This window comes from Vipera ursinii (assembly GCF_947247035.1).
Source record: "Vipera ursinii genome assembly, chromosome: 4".
Lineage (NCBI taxonomy): Eukaryota > Metazoa > Chordata > Lepidosauria > Squamata > Viperidae > Vipera > Vipera ursinii.
The window spans coordinates 96,905,572-96,919,280 of record NC_139514.1 but is presented as its reverse complement, the minus strand read 5'-3'; the positions used below and the strand labels follow the sequence as shown (position 1 = coordinate 96,919,280).

General features: G+C 38.9%; 1 protein-coding gene across 2 annotated transcripts in view; it reads left to right on the top strand.

Annotated features, from left to right (window-relative positions):
- Positions 1-13,709, top strand: part of NALCN (sodium leak channel, non-selective) — a gene marked incomplete at both ends in the record, with an annotated part of 220,409 nt that overhangs the window by 30,554 nt on the left and 176,146 nt on the right. For both annotated transcript variants that reach the window (XM_083361666.1, XM_083361665.1), the window contains one exon: positions 9,818-9,901. In XM_083361666.1, the coding sequence (XP_083217792.1) occupies positions 9,818-9,901 (84 nt within the window). The remainder of the gene's footprint in view (positions 1-9,817; positions 9,902-13,709) is intronic.

Genomic DNA, 13,709 nt, shown 5'->3' with positions numbered 1-13,709 from the left:
TGCTCACTTCAGAAATTTCAATTAATGTGCCTAGATCAGGAAGTGAACATGCGCCTTAGTCTCCTGCTCATTGTATCTGTTGCCTATTCAGCATCAGTGGAATGAACTAAAGGCTGCATCTTTCAGTACATCTAAGAAATGAGACACACTGCTTATCAGATGCACTGTTTATTGCACAGAATTAGATTAATTGGGATCATCAGGTTTCAGTAGCAGGACAGAGACAGGATTATCATTATCCATACTGCAGAGGTCCAGAACACTAGAAGATGAGGTTCTGTACCTTTTGCTGACATGTAGTGCTGCTCTGAATAGAATATGCCATTTATTGTGAATAGAACATTCATATTTAAATGATGGGTTTCTGAACCATAATCTCTCTGGTGTTTATGCTGAGGCAATCAGGATATTTAAACATAAGTTTGCCTTTCACAACAGATGCTACAGTGTATATATTTTGTCATTTCAAACTATTAAATGTCATTTTCTGCAAATTATTTTTATGTGATCTCCAACAAACCAACAACATTTCTGCACAAGTAATATACCAGTGTTAGAGAGGGGGTGGCATGGGAATACATTCTCATGTATTGTATACAAGAAAATAACTCCAGATAGATAGCTGCTGTTTATAATTCTTCCTTATCCCATTGTAGAATAATTATCTATAATCTAAATGCCAATAATATCAGCAATGCACTGTTGCAAATCCTGTCTATACTTATACTACCATTCTGTTGCCTTTACTCATGCGTGAAGAGTTCATGTTCTTGATGTTTGATAGACTACAATTATTGATGATATAGCTAAAAAGCATTTGGATGAAATGAAATGAATTTTTATCAGACTTGGGAGGAAATATGTTAGCAGACAAAAAAAAACAAAAATCAACATTTGAGAGATCCCAGAAAATGATGTTCAATGGTTCTTAGTATAAAGTCCTGTATCTATAAATATATTGCTGCAGGGTTTGATTTGATGGCAATGCATAGGAAGGATCTAACTGCCTATTGAACATGAACATCAAACTAAAAATACCAGTGCAATTTTGATATACGGTACATTAACTGAAGCACTGCATCTGGAATATGGCAAGTAATCATTCTATTATATCCTACTCTGGATAGACCATATTTTGTGTTTTGTACACAGATTGGGGCATCCACGCATTTTAAAAAGATCAAGGAAAAGCTGGAGCAATGTTAGAGGAACAGTTAACCAGAGGGTGGGGCTCTGGAAAGAAAACATACAAGAAAAGGTTTAAAATGTTAGGTTCATTTTGTTTGCATATAAGAAACTAAGGAGGGACCTTATAGTGGTTAATAATACTGTTTATAAAGACTTTGTTATTTAAGAAGGGGCAGCCAGCCCCTTTAAAGAGAGCTAGTTTAGAGACTTTTCACTTTAGAGAACCAGTTTGGCTTAGTGGTTAATTCACCGGACTAGAAACCTGGAGATTATGAGCTTCAGTTCCGTCTTAGCCATGAAAGCCAGTTTGGCGCCTTTGGGATAATCATTCTCTCACAGCCCACAATATCTGGCTCAGGTGACAAGCCAGTGGGTCAATTCCTGTCACAACCAATGGAATGGAAAAAAGCCGATCCTGCACTTGCAGGAAGATGCTAGAAAGACCAAAGGGGTGGGGTGTGGGTTAGTTTTGTTCTTAGTTAAAACAAAGAGTCCCCTTCATGGATTACTGCCTTGTCGTGGTGAAGGGGCTTGCGTAATTCAATGAAGCTATGAGCTATGCCGTGCAGGGCCACCCAAGACGGACAGGTCATAGCAGAGAGTTCTGACAAAACATGATCCACTGGAGAAGGAAATGGCAACCCACTCCAGTATCTTTGCCATGAAAACCCTATGTACAGTACCAAAAGGCAAAACGATATGATGCTGAAAGATGAGCCCCTCAGGTCGGAAGGCGTCCAATATGCTACTGAGGAAGAGTAGCAAAATGGCTTTCTGAAGAAGCTTTGCAAATAGCTGAGGAAAGGAGGGAAGCGAAAGGCAAGGGAGAAAAAGAAAGATACGCCCAATTGAATGCAGAATTCCAGAGATTAGCTAGAAGAGATAAGAATGCCTTCTTAAATGAACAGTTCAAAGAAATAGAAGAAAACAATAGATTAGGGAGGACCAGAAATCTTTTCAAGAAGGGAACATTCAATGCAAAAATGGGCATGATAAAGGACCAAAATGGCAGGGACCTAACAGAGGCAGAAGAGATTAAGAAGAGATGGCAAAATTACACAGAAGAACTATACAAGAATGAGCTTAACGTCCCTGATAATCACAATGAGGTGGTCACTGACCTCGAGCCAGACATCCTAGAATGTGAAGTGAAGTGGGCCTTAGAAAAGCTGAGCAACAACAAAGCTAGTGGAGGTGACAGTATTCCAGCTGAGCTATTCAAAATCTTAAAAGACGATGCAGTAAAAGTGCTGCACTCAATTTGCCAGCAAATTTGGAAAACTCAACAGTGGCCACAGGATTGGAAAAGATCAGTTTACATTCCAATTCCAAAGAAAGGCAGTGCCAAAGAATGTTCAAACTATCGCACCATTGCACTCATTTCTCATGCTAGTAAAGTTATGCTTAAAATCCTACAAGCTAGACTCCAGCAGTATGTGGATCGAGAACTACCAGAAGTACAGGCAGGATTTCGAAGAGGCAGAGGAACTAGAGATCAAATTGCCAACATACGCTGGATCATGGAGAAAGCTAGAGAGTTCCAGAAAAACATCTACTTCTGTTTCATTGACTATGCTAAAGCCTTTGATTGTGTGGATCATAACAAACTGTGGCAAGTCCTTAAAGAGATGGGAGTACCAGACCATCTTATTTGTCTCTTGAGAAACCTATATGCGGGCCAAGAAGCAACAGTGAGAACTGGACACGGAACCACTGATTGGTTCAAAATTGGGAAAGGAGTCCGGCAAGGCTGTATACTGTCGCCCTGCCTATTTAACTTATATGCAGAGCACATCATGAGAAAGGCAGGGCTAGATGAATCAAAAGTTGGAATTAAGATTGCTGGAAGAAATATCAACAACCTAAGATATGCAGATGATACCACTCTAATGGTAGAAAGTGAAGAGGAACTGAAGAGTCTCTTGTTGCGAGTGAAGAAGGAGAGTGCAAAAGTTGGGTTGAAACTAAACATTAAGAAAACCAAGATCATGGCATCCGGCCCTCTCAATTCCTGGCAAATAGATGGGGAAGAAATGGAGGTAGTGGCAGATTTTATTTTCCTGGGCTCCAAGATCACTGCAGATGGGGACTGTAGTCAAGAAATTAAAAGACGCTTGCTCCTCGGGAGGAGAGCCATGGCAAATCTAGACAGCACACTAAAAAGCAGAGACATCACCCTGTCAACAAAAGTGCGTATAGTCAAGGCTATGGTCTTCCCAGTTGCAATGTATGGCAGTGAAAGTTGGACCATAAGAAAGGCTGAGCGCCAAAGAATTGAGGCCTTTGAACTCTGGTGCTGGAGAAGACTCTTGCGAGTCCCTTGGACTGCAAGGCGATCAAACCGGTCAGTCCCAGAGGAGATCAACCCTGACTGCTCTTTAGAAGGCCAGATCCTGAAGCTAAAACTCAAATACTTTGGCCACCTAATGAGAAGGAAGGGCTCACTGGAGAAGAGCCTAATGCTGGGAAAGATTGAGGGCAAGAGAAGAATGGGACGACAGAGAATGAGGTGGCTGGATGGAGTTACTGAAGCAGTAGGTGTGAGCTTAAATGGACTCCAGAAGATGGTAGAGGACAGGAAAGCCTGGAGTAACGTTGTCCATAGGGTTGCGATGGGTCGGACACGACTTCGCAACTAACAACAACAACAAAAACAAAGACTAGAGTAAGAAACAAGAGAATGAAGTTAAACGAGTTTTAGAATAAACATTAGGAAACATTTCCTGTTGATAAGAGTTGTTAAGCAATAAATCATCCTACCAATGGATAATAGAAAAATGGTAGGAGATTTATGGGGGCAAATGATGATCCTTAATTGAGGCCTTTGAACTCTGGTGCTGGAGAAGACTCCTGCGAGTCCCTTGGACTGCAAGGCGATCAAACCGGTCAGTCCTAGAGGAGATCAACCCTGACTGCTCTTTAGAAGGCCAGATCCTGAAGCTAAAACTCAAATACTTTGGCCACCTAATGAGAAGGAAGGACTCACTGGAGAAGAGCCTAATGCTGGGAAAGATTGAGGGCAAGAGAAGAAGGGGACGACAGAGAATGAGGTGGCTGGATGGAGTCACTGAAGCAGTAGGTGTGAGCTTAAATGGACTCCGGAAGATGGTAGAGGACAGGAAAGCCTGGAGTAACGTTGTCCATAGGGTTGCGATGGGTCGGACACGACTTCGCAACTAACAACAACAACAAAAACAAAGAGTAGAGTAAGAAATAAGAGAATGAAGTTAAACGAGTTTTAGAATAAACATTAGGAAACATTTCCTGTTGATAAGAGTTGTTAAGCAATAAATCATCCTACCAATGGATAATAGAAAAATGGTAGGAGATTTATGGGGGCAAATGATGATCCTTAATTGAGACCTTTGAACTCTGGTGCTGGAGAAGACTCCTGCGAGTCCCTTGGACTGCAAGGCGATCAAACCGGTCAGTCCTAGAGGAGATCAACCCTGACTGCTCTTTAGAAGGCCAGATCCTGAAGCTAAAACTCAAATACTTTGGCCACCTGATGAGAAGGAAGGACTCACTGGAGAAGAGCCTAATGCTGGGAAAGATTGAGGGCAAGAGAAGAAGGGGATGACAGAGAATGAGGTGGCTGGATGGAGTGACTGAAGCAGTAGGCGTGAGCTTAAATGGACTCCAGAAGATGGTAGAGGACAGGAAGGCCTGGAGGAACGTTGTCCATAGGGTCACGATGGGTCGGACATGACTTCACAGCTAACAACAACAACAACAGTGACATCTGGAAAGCTCACTTCTCCATCTGTGTTCACCAATATTCCTCCAGGACTTTCTTTTCTGTTTTATTTTCAAACTAGGAAAAAGCTCAGTTGGATTATGGTTCAGCTTCGGGTGGGAATGGTAACTTCAAGTGTTTCCAAATAAATAAATAAATAATAATAATAATAATAATAATAATAATAATAATAATAATAATAATAATAATAATGAAGAAGAAGAAGAAGAAGAAGAAGAAGAAGAAGAAGAAGAAGAAGAAGAAGAAGAAGAAGAAGAAGAAGAAGGGGATGACAGAGAATGAGGTGGCTGGATGGAGTGACTGAAGCAGTAGGCGTGAGCTTAAATGGACTCCAGAAGATGGTAGAGGACAGGAAAGCCTGGAGGAACGTTGTCCATAGGGTTGCGATGGGTCGGACACGACTTCGCAACTAACAACATAAATCATGCAAGTTATATGCTTGTGTTCAGCATAGTAATGAAAATTTATAATTGTATCATTGGGACAATGGCAAAATGATAACAGATTAACAATGTTAATTTGGAGCATATCATCCACATAATCTTATACTTTGCTCTACCTATGCCAATTTCCTTAATGTTTTTAAAAAAATATAATTTCATAACCCTATATTTATAGAAACAAATTAAATACAGAAACTGGGCTTTCTTGATGTTTATTATAACACATACTTTAAGAAGAAAACATGCTATTGTTAATCACTTATGAAGTAGGAATAGAATAAAATATGTCTATCCAGAATATGAAAGTTGGAGGGAGTCAAAATGTATTTATTTATATCTTATCTTTATTACTTTTACAAATAATTCAAGGTGGCAAACAAATCCAACATACCGTCAGCCTTCTATTTTCCCTATAGCAGCAACCCTGTGAGGTTAGTTGGGCTGAAAGAGAGTGACTGGCCCAAAGTCACCCACCAGCTGGCTTTCATGGCAAAGCAGGACTTGAACTCATGGTCATCCACTTTCTAACCTGGAGGCTTAACCATTTCAGAAACATCCAAAAAACCTTATCAAAAGCCTTTCCTGCATCCAATTATATTATGGTTGCTGGTTTTTATTAAACAGCTACAACAACTACCTCTGAATAGTCTTATATAAATCCAGCCTGCGTTGAATATACAATAACTGAAAGAAAAAATAATAATTTATTGGCAGGGATAGCATTCCTATTGATGTGTGATATAGAACTATAATTAGGATTTGTAATAGGATCTGTGTCTTCCTTGGGAAGCATTAAGTCACATTCATACAACAGGATGTGATCTATGGATCTATTAGAACTTCAGCATAAATTCCAAGAAAATAGAGGGTAAGAGCCCAGTATTTATTTTGTCAATCAATTGGTCCTTAGCAGATGCAAAACTCCTTAGTATTTCACAAGTTATAAGGGAATTGCTATAAGTGATAACATTAGAAACATGACCAGAAAAAAGGGATGTGCTATATCAGACAGACACACATCAAAATAAAAAAGTGATAAAATTGTATTCTCAACAATAGTCAAAGCATATTGCAAACATCCCTACACACATTAATAAGGTGCTGTCATCATTGTTATTATGCAAAGCTAAGTGTGACGAGGTTGAAGAATAAATCACAGCTACAAAAGAGAACACTATTTCTTTTCCTTATAGCATTTGAGATCAATAATGGAACAAACTGCATGATTAGGAATTACCGGATTGGAAGGCAGAACAGTAGCAGAATATAGAATATTTTCAGCCTTCTGAAGAAATTTCAGTCCTAGAGAAGTGAGAGATTTTTCTCCTGTGGCCAGATCATCTTCAATGTGTCAGATGTTATAACAAGTATGGCAAGAAATCTGGAGAAATACTAAAGATCCCTCTGGTGAATCATAATTTTCAGTACACAAAACCCTATGTCTTGCACTTCTCTAGCATCATCACTTGGAAAGAACAATATAGCTCTTAATTTTCTTCCCACTTAAGTGCTGTATTTTCTCAGTTGATTTGATCAGTGGCTGAAGTTTATCATCTATATCAGGGGTGTAAAACTGCCAGCCCACGGGCCAGATGCATCATAGCAAAGCTCTACCCACCCCATTGCCGGCAATGGCAAAAAAGTCACAATATTTTTATTTATTTATTTTTATTTTAATTCCATTTATATCCCGCCCTTCTCCGAAGATTCAGGGCGGCTTACAAGCTTAGCATATGTGATGACTCAGGGCACAGCACAGAGGCGAAACAGTCAACTGGCAGTTCAAACCGCCCTTTTATTTGCTCCAATTTTCCCCAAATGCTCCAACATTTCCGGCAAGCCGCAGAACAAAGTAAGACACACACAACTTCAGCAGCCTTTGGCTGCAAGTAGTTTCACAAGTTTTTAACTCTTCAGGCAGAGAAAGTGTGTGTATGGAACAAGCCGTCCTCCTTCAGGTTTCGACTCACACACAGGTTAGAAAAGTAATTTACTCAAGGCCATGTAGATAACAAGGAAAGAAACATACATCCAAAATCTAAGAAGTCTGTGGAAATACAAGCTTGCCTGAGCAGTTTCGGAAGAGAAGCCAAAATTCAATCCAAGGTCTTTGAACACTAAATCAAGTTTGTCAGCCAGTCCAATGGTCAGAGTTTCAGAGTTTCCAAACAGAAATCACAACACAGAACAAGAGATTAGAGAGTTGTTTCCAAGATCAGCTCTCCCCACAGCATCTCCTTAAGTCTCAGTCTCCAGGTGTGCCTTGTGGAGAGGGGTGGGGCATTCTCCTCCCAAGTAGTTGAGCCTGTTGTTCCATCCTTCTCTCCACTCTCCATGCTCTAGGATCAGGATCACATGAGCTCTGTCTCTCATGTTCATCCTGTCCCAATCCTGAAAGGCCGTGGCTTGCCTCAGCCTGCTCTTCCCCACATTCCTCTGAAGCCACAGACACCTCTCTCGACCTCCATCGGCTCCAGTTCCAGCTCATTTTCCTCAGCAAATTCAGGCTCCAACGGGGCCATGACACCATACGTCGCAACACGTCACGTGATGTTGTGAGCTTGACACCCCTGATCTATACAAAAAGGAAAGGCTGTAATAGGATGGGCCTTAGTATCTAACAGATTTTTTTAAAAAAACTGACAGAACCTGTTCATGTATTAAGGCTTCCATAAGAAAGCAGACTGATATTCTTGTCTTGAAATTCTAGAAATTGGAGCATTGAGACTCTGAGTTAAAGAATATTACTTAGGCCTGTGTAGCCTTCAATAATTCTGTTGTGGCCACATTTATGTACTTCTTGTGATCTCTCATATGACATCAGTAATACCTAAACTCATGCTCCCGTGCTAACAGAATGATGAATAATTTTTATGTCCATACACATCTCTGTGATTATGATGATAATGTCTTTCTCAGTAATTTCACAGCAGTTGTCACTTTGGGGAGAAGAAAGCAACTGAGGTTTTGATTTTGTTTTTTTGCCAACAACAAGCCATCTTAGGTTTCTATCTCCAATACAGGTAACAGTAATTAGATATTAGGATAATAATGCTGCTGGAGATTACTCTTTACCTGTCTCTAGCATCCTCTTGAATATAAATCTGCAAAATGTAATACTGTACAGAAATAATTCTTGACTGTTTGAATTAAATACAGTTATATGCTAAAAAGCTTGGGCTGAATTTATATATTGATGCTGAGCTTGTCGATCAGAAGGTCGGCAGTTTGGCGGGTTGAATCCCGAGTGCCCCGTAACAGAGTGAGCACCTGTTACTCGTCCCAGCTTCTGCCAACCTAGCAGTTCGAAAGCATGTAAAAATGCAAGTAGAAAAATAGGGACCACTACGGTGGGAAGGTAACAGTGTTCCGTGCGCCTTTGGCGTCTAGTCATGCCGGCCACATGACCACGGAGACGTCCTCGGACAAGCGCTGGCTCTTCGGCTTTGAAACGGAGATGAGCACCGGCCCCTAGAGTCGGAAACGACTAGCACGCATGTGCGGGGGAACCTTTACCTTTACCTTTTATTTAAAGCAAATATAGACATTAGTATAATAATTATGCATGTTATAACTTTACTCATTTTAATGATATGTGGAGCAATGTATGAATAAGTTCTTAGCTTAAAGGTACATTCAAAGACCTTCCTAAGAAAGATAATTCCATAGCGTATCATTTTTCAGTTTGCAACAGCTGCAAATCATTAGAGCCTTTTCTTGGTCAGCAAAAAAATGAAAGGATCAAGTTGCATCTGCAAACAGTGCTCATAGCTAATACATCACTGATGTCCCAGGTTCAACCTAAAAGTTAACAAGTCAAGAAAAAATGCTTAAAAATATCCACAAATAGTAAAATCAGTTACTATATAAAAGCAATTTGTATGTTGGGTTACATTTGGGAAAAAACAGTCTTCCTGTGTTTAGTTTATCTAATTCACTTCTCCTATTCCAGATGCATTGCTTACAAACTTAAGCTATTCACTGTAGTACAGAAATAAAAGAGATGCTTTTAAATACTTTGGCAACATTTGTGCCAAATAGTTGAATGGTGTTTTCAGCAGCTGTCAGACTAAAGCATCTATGAGGTCAATGGATGATGTTTTCTAAGTTGCACATTATAAGCGAAGGATTCTTCTAAGACACTAAACCTATTTCACTCTTTTGAGAATATTTATTTGTATGTAAATATAAATATTTATTTATTGCAGCATTCCCTAATTTAGCATGGCCCTCTTGAGCCATTGAGTTAATAATTGCTGCACACCTGAATATATCATTTTGGAGAAAGTTATTGTTTTGAATCAGCACCTATTGCCATAAATCTCAAAAAAACATTATTTTTAACCCTGTCTGATCACTTTTGTTTAATTATGATTATAAAATAACACAATGAAAACACAATATGATCCGCTTTAATTTTTTTCCGTAGGGGGATAGCTCCTATGTGAAGGACCGCTGGTGTGTATTTGATGGATTCATGGTATTTTGTCTGTGGGTGTCCTTAGTTTTACAGGTAATTCTATTTCATTATAATAAGGGCATCTCTGCCCAAGTACTGAGTATTGAGTTTAATTTAAAAATCCTCTGATTGGCTCTCCTCTTTAAGCAGACTCAAGAAGTGTCTGAAACTTGTAATTGAATGCCACAGAGTATACCTAACAGGATCCATTTTATTTTTCCTGTTATTATTAAACTTGTATGCTGCCTGACTCCCAATGTCTCTGAGAGGTTCACAACAATCCAAACAAAGAAATTGCATTAAATCCAATTAAAAAGGAGAAGAAAAAAAGATGACAAAAATGACAAAAATTACAGACCAAATGGAATGAAGTTAGGAGTCGTCATCTCCCACATTAGGTCTTCAACCACTCTTCTGGACAAGAAAAGAGTGGAGGATGTTCAGAGCTCAGAGGGAACCTACAGTATTTCTGCAGGGCAGGCACTCGTAATAGAAAGCACACTTCCGGAGTCCTGATAGATGACATTGCTTAATCAAAGAAAAGCAGAGTTCACCAATCCTTTAAGATTAAATCATCTGGGCTGATACTATGAAAAACTGGTAGTCCCTCAAATAAACAGGCCCTAGGCTATGTAGGGTTTATAGGTCATAATTAAGGCACGGATTTCTATGACCTAAAATTTTAGAAATATGCACTTTATGACTTTAAAATTATTTAAATATGACCAATTAAACTCAAAATATGACTTTACAATTTTTCTGAAATTAGCACCCAAGTTTTGAAAATCTGTGCTTACACACACATATAGACACACACATTAAAAGATTTCTTCTTCTTCCAGTGCTAAAGTGCTACTATTAAGGCATCTAATGAACATTTTGAGAGTAAAATGGTTGTCTGTGGATTAGTTTTCATTAACAGCAGAATTGCAATGGATGACCATGTGCATCTTGAGATTGTCAAACTCAAAACTCCTTCTATTGTCCAATAGTATGTTCTTGTATCTAAAGAAACTCTGTTCTACATCACAAGAGGTTATAGGAATGAATTTGGAAAAAAACAAAGCCATCTGGAGAAAATTCTGGCTCAAAGTCTTCACATCTTGCTTCAAGTTCATTTAGAACACTACTTATTTTGCAAAGTGTTGAATAACCCAGATTAGATTGCAGCACTCTTTGCAGTTTATCACTAATTTTTTAAGCCACTTTCCTCTTCGCTTGCTTTAGATCATTCTCAGTTTGTTTTACAATGTTCAGTGCATCATTAATTTCATTCCTACAGTTTCAAGACGGGTGATTGCTCTTGATAATCCACTGAAGTTAAATCCTATATATGCCAAGTTTTCAGCCAAGGTTTCAGAAAAGGAATCTTGCACAATTTTGATGGAGGAAGATTCACAATAGTCAAATTCTTCAACTATCCGATGCAAGGAAGCATAATTTGTGAAATCATATATAGCCACATCCAGTCAAATCCCACAATGTTGGGGAGGGAGAGCCAAAGTAGGAGCAATTTCTTTGAATTTTTGTACTCAAAGTGGAGCTTCAATGGACATTTTTCCCATTATCTACATCAGGATAGTTGCTTTGAATCTCTTCAGCCACTCTGTGTAAACAGTGTGCAAGCATATGGTATGGATTTTTGGATAAAGAAGTTTAAGTCCCTTGGCTGCTTTAGGCGTGAATGGAATGGCATCTGTTACAAAGAGAAGGATATCTCCCCTTTTTACACCATAGAATTGTCAAACAGCATAGCAATAATGGAATTGTGTACTTTTTCTAGTATTTCCCATGTTAGAAGAAATACTTCTCCAGGCTTGTCACATTTCAGAGTGTCAATAATAACACTGGCTACAAATCTGTTTTCAGCACTTGTTTCATCTATTGAAACCCAGATCTTATTGTTGTCAACAGCAGATCTTATGTTCGCTAACATATCTTCCTAGTAGCAAGAGATATAATTTTTCCTTAGAGTTGATTCATTTGGAATCGGATGACTGGTGTACTTCTCAAAAAAAAATAATGCCTGGAGCTACCACTAGCTAATTTCCTTAAGGGAATATTTGAAGTAACCATCATTGCACAGAGATCCTTACAAAAATTCTGACTGGTTATTTGATGATTCATCAATGATGAACCTGAAGTTGAAGAAGCTTTCTCAAAAAGGAGACATTGCCTGTTCTCAGTGAAGGTAAATCTTGCTAAACAATTCTTGTGTTTTGCAGTGTCACAATGTTGTTGAATATTAAAACACTTTTGAGGTGATACCATAATTCTGCACAATTTACAAAACAAAATACCTCCATTGTTACTAAAGATCTGCCCCCCCAATTCTTGAACAAGACCATAATTTCACACTCACTGAACATCTGCTTTTAGGCATGTTGAAATCGGATTGCAGCTCACACATGATTCCACTACCTCAAACAAACACACACTTAAGTTGGGGAGCAAATAAGAAAAAGAAAGGAAAATGGTCAAATTCTCTTTTTTTTTCAGGCCTGGTCAGGGGAGAAGCCTTTGTTACCATCTCTCTCTCTCTCTCTCTCTCTCTCTCTCTCTCTCTCTCTCTCTCTCTCTCTCTCTCTCTCTGTTTGTATGTGTGTGTGTGTGTGTGTGTGTGTGTGTGTGTGAGAGAGAGAGAGAGAGAGAGAGAGAGAGAGAGCTCCGAGTTGGGGAGTGAATAAGAAAAAAACAGGCAAATTCTCACTTTCTTTGCTGACTTAAACTTGCCGACTTATCAGAAGGATTGCCAATGACCAAAATATAATAAAAATGCAGCATTTGTTATAAAATTAAGCAGAAATATGAGATATCTTTAAAAAGTCAAAGTAAGACTTTTCAAGCAAAAAAAAAGCATCTAATTCTCACCAGATTACTCTAAAACATGTTTTAACTTACTTATAAATTCAAATAAAGGTTCCAGAAAAAAATGACATGTCATAGAAATCCTCACCTGGTCATGATCATCACTTTGAGCATATTCTGAAGCAAATTGGCCACTTAAGAGCCGTGGCTGCACAGTGGTTAGAAAGCAGTACTGCAGTTTGGCAGTTCGAGTCTCACAGGCTCAAGGTTGACTCAGCTGTCCATCCTTCCAAGGATGATAAAATGAGGACCCAGAATGTTGGGGAAAATATGCTGTGAACCACTTAGAGAGGATTGTAAAGCACTGTGAAGTGGCATATAAGTCTAAGCGCTATTGCTATTGGTAGTATAGCTCACAAAGCAGAAGTGCTACATGGACATAGAAAGGCATGCTGATCACTGTTCACACTACTGCATTCTGGAACAGTTGAAGCTTCTGGAAGGCTTTTAAGGACAACCCCATGTAGAGCATCTTACAATAATTAAGCTGTGAGGTGCCCACACTATGAGTGACTATCTGAAGAGCCATTTGATCTAGGAGAAGCATAACTGGTCGAGCATATGAAGTGGTGCAAAGTCAACTTTGGCACCTGGTCTTTCTGGAACAAAATACTGCTTTTCATTCCCCATCTTCTTTCACTTCAGTGCTGCAACCTATTAGAGTGAAATCAGTTGGGCAATCAAGCTACTGCTAAACTAAAATGTAATGCTGTTTTTAAAGCAACCTAGATCAGTGTTAATTACCTAACATTTTGAGATATGTACCAATTACCGTATATAAATTGTGTACTTTTGAGTACTCTTGCTTGGACACTATCTGAACTAAACTAAACTAAAAGAGAAAAGTTCTACTATTAGTCCGCATAAGATTTTCAAATAAAAAATTCTTATCAGACAAAACCTTACATGGTTCAAAAAAAAAAAGAATTAGTATAAGTGTATACAACTAACGAAATGCTCCTATCAGAATAATTGATAACAATATGTTATGCAG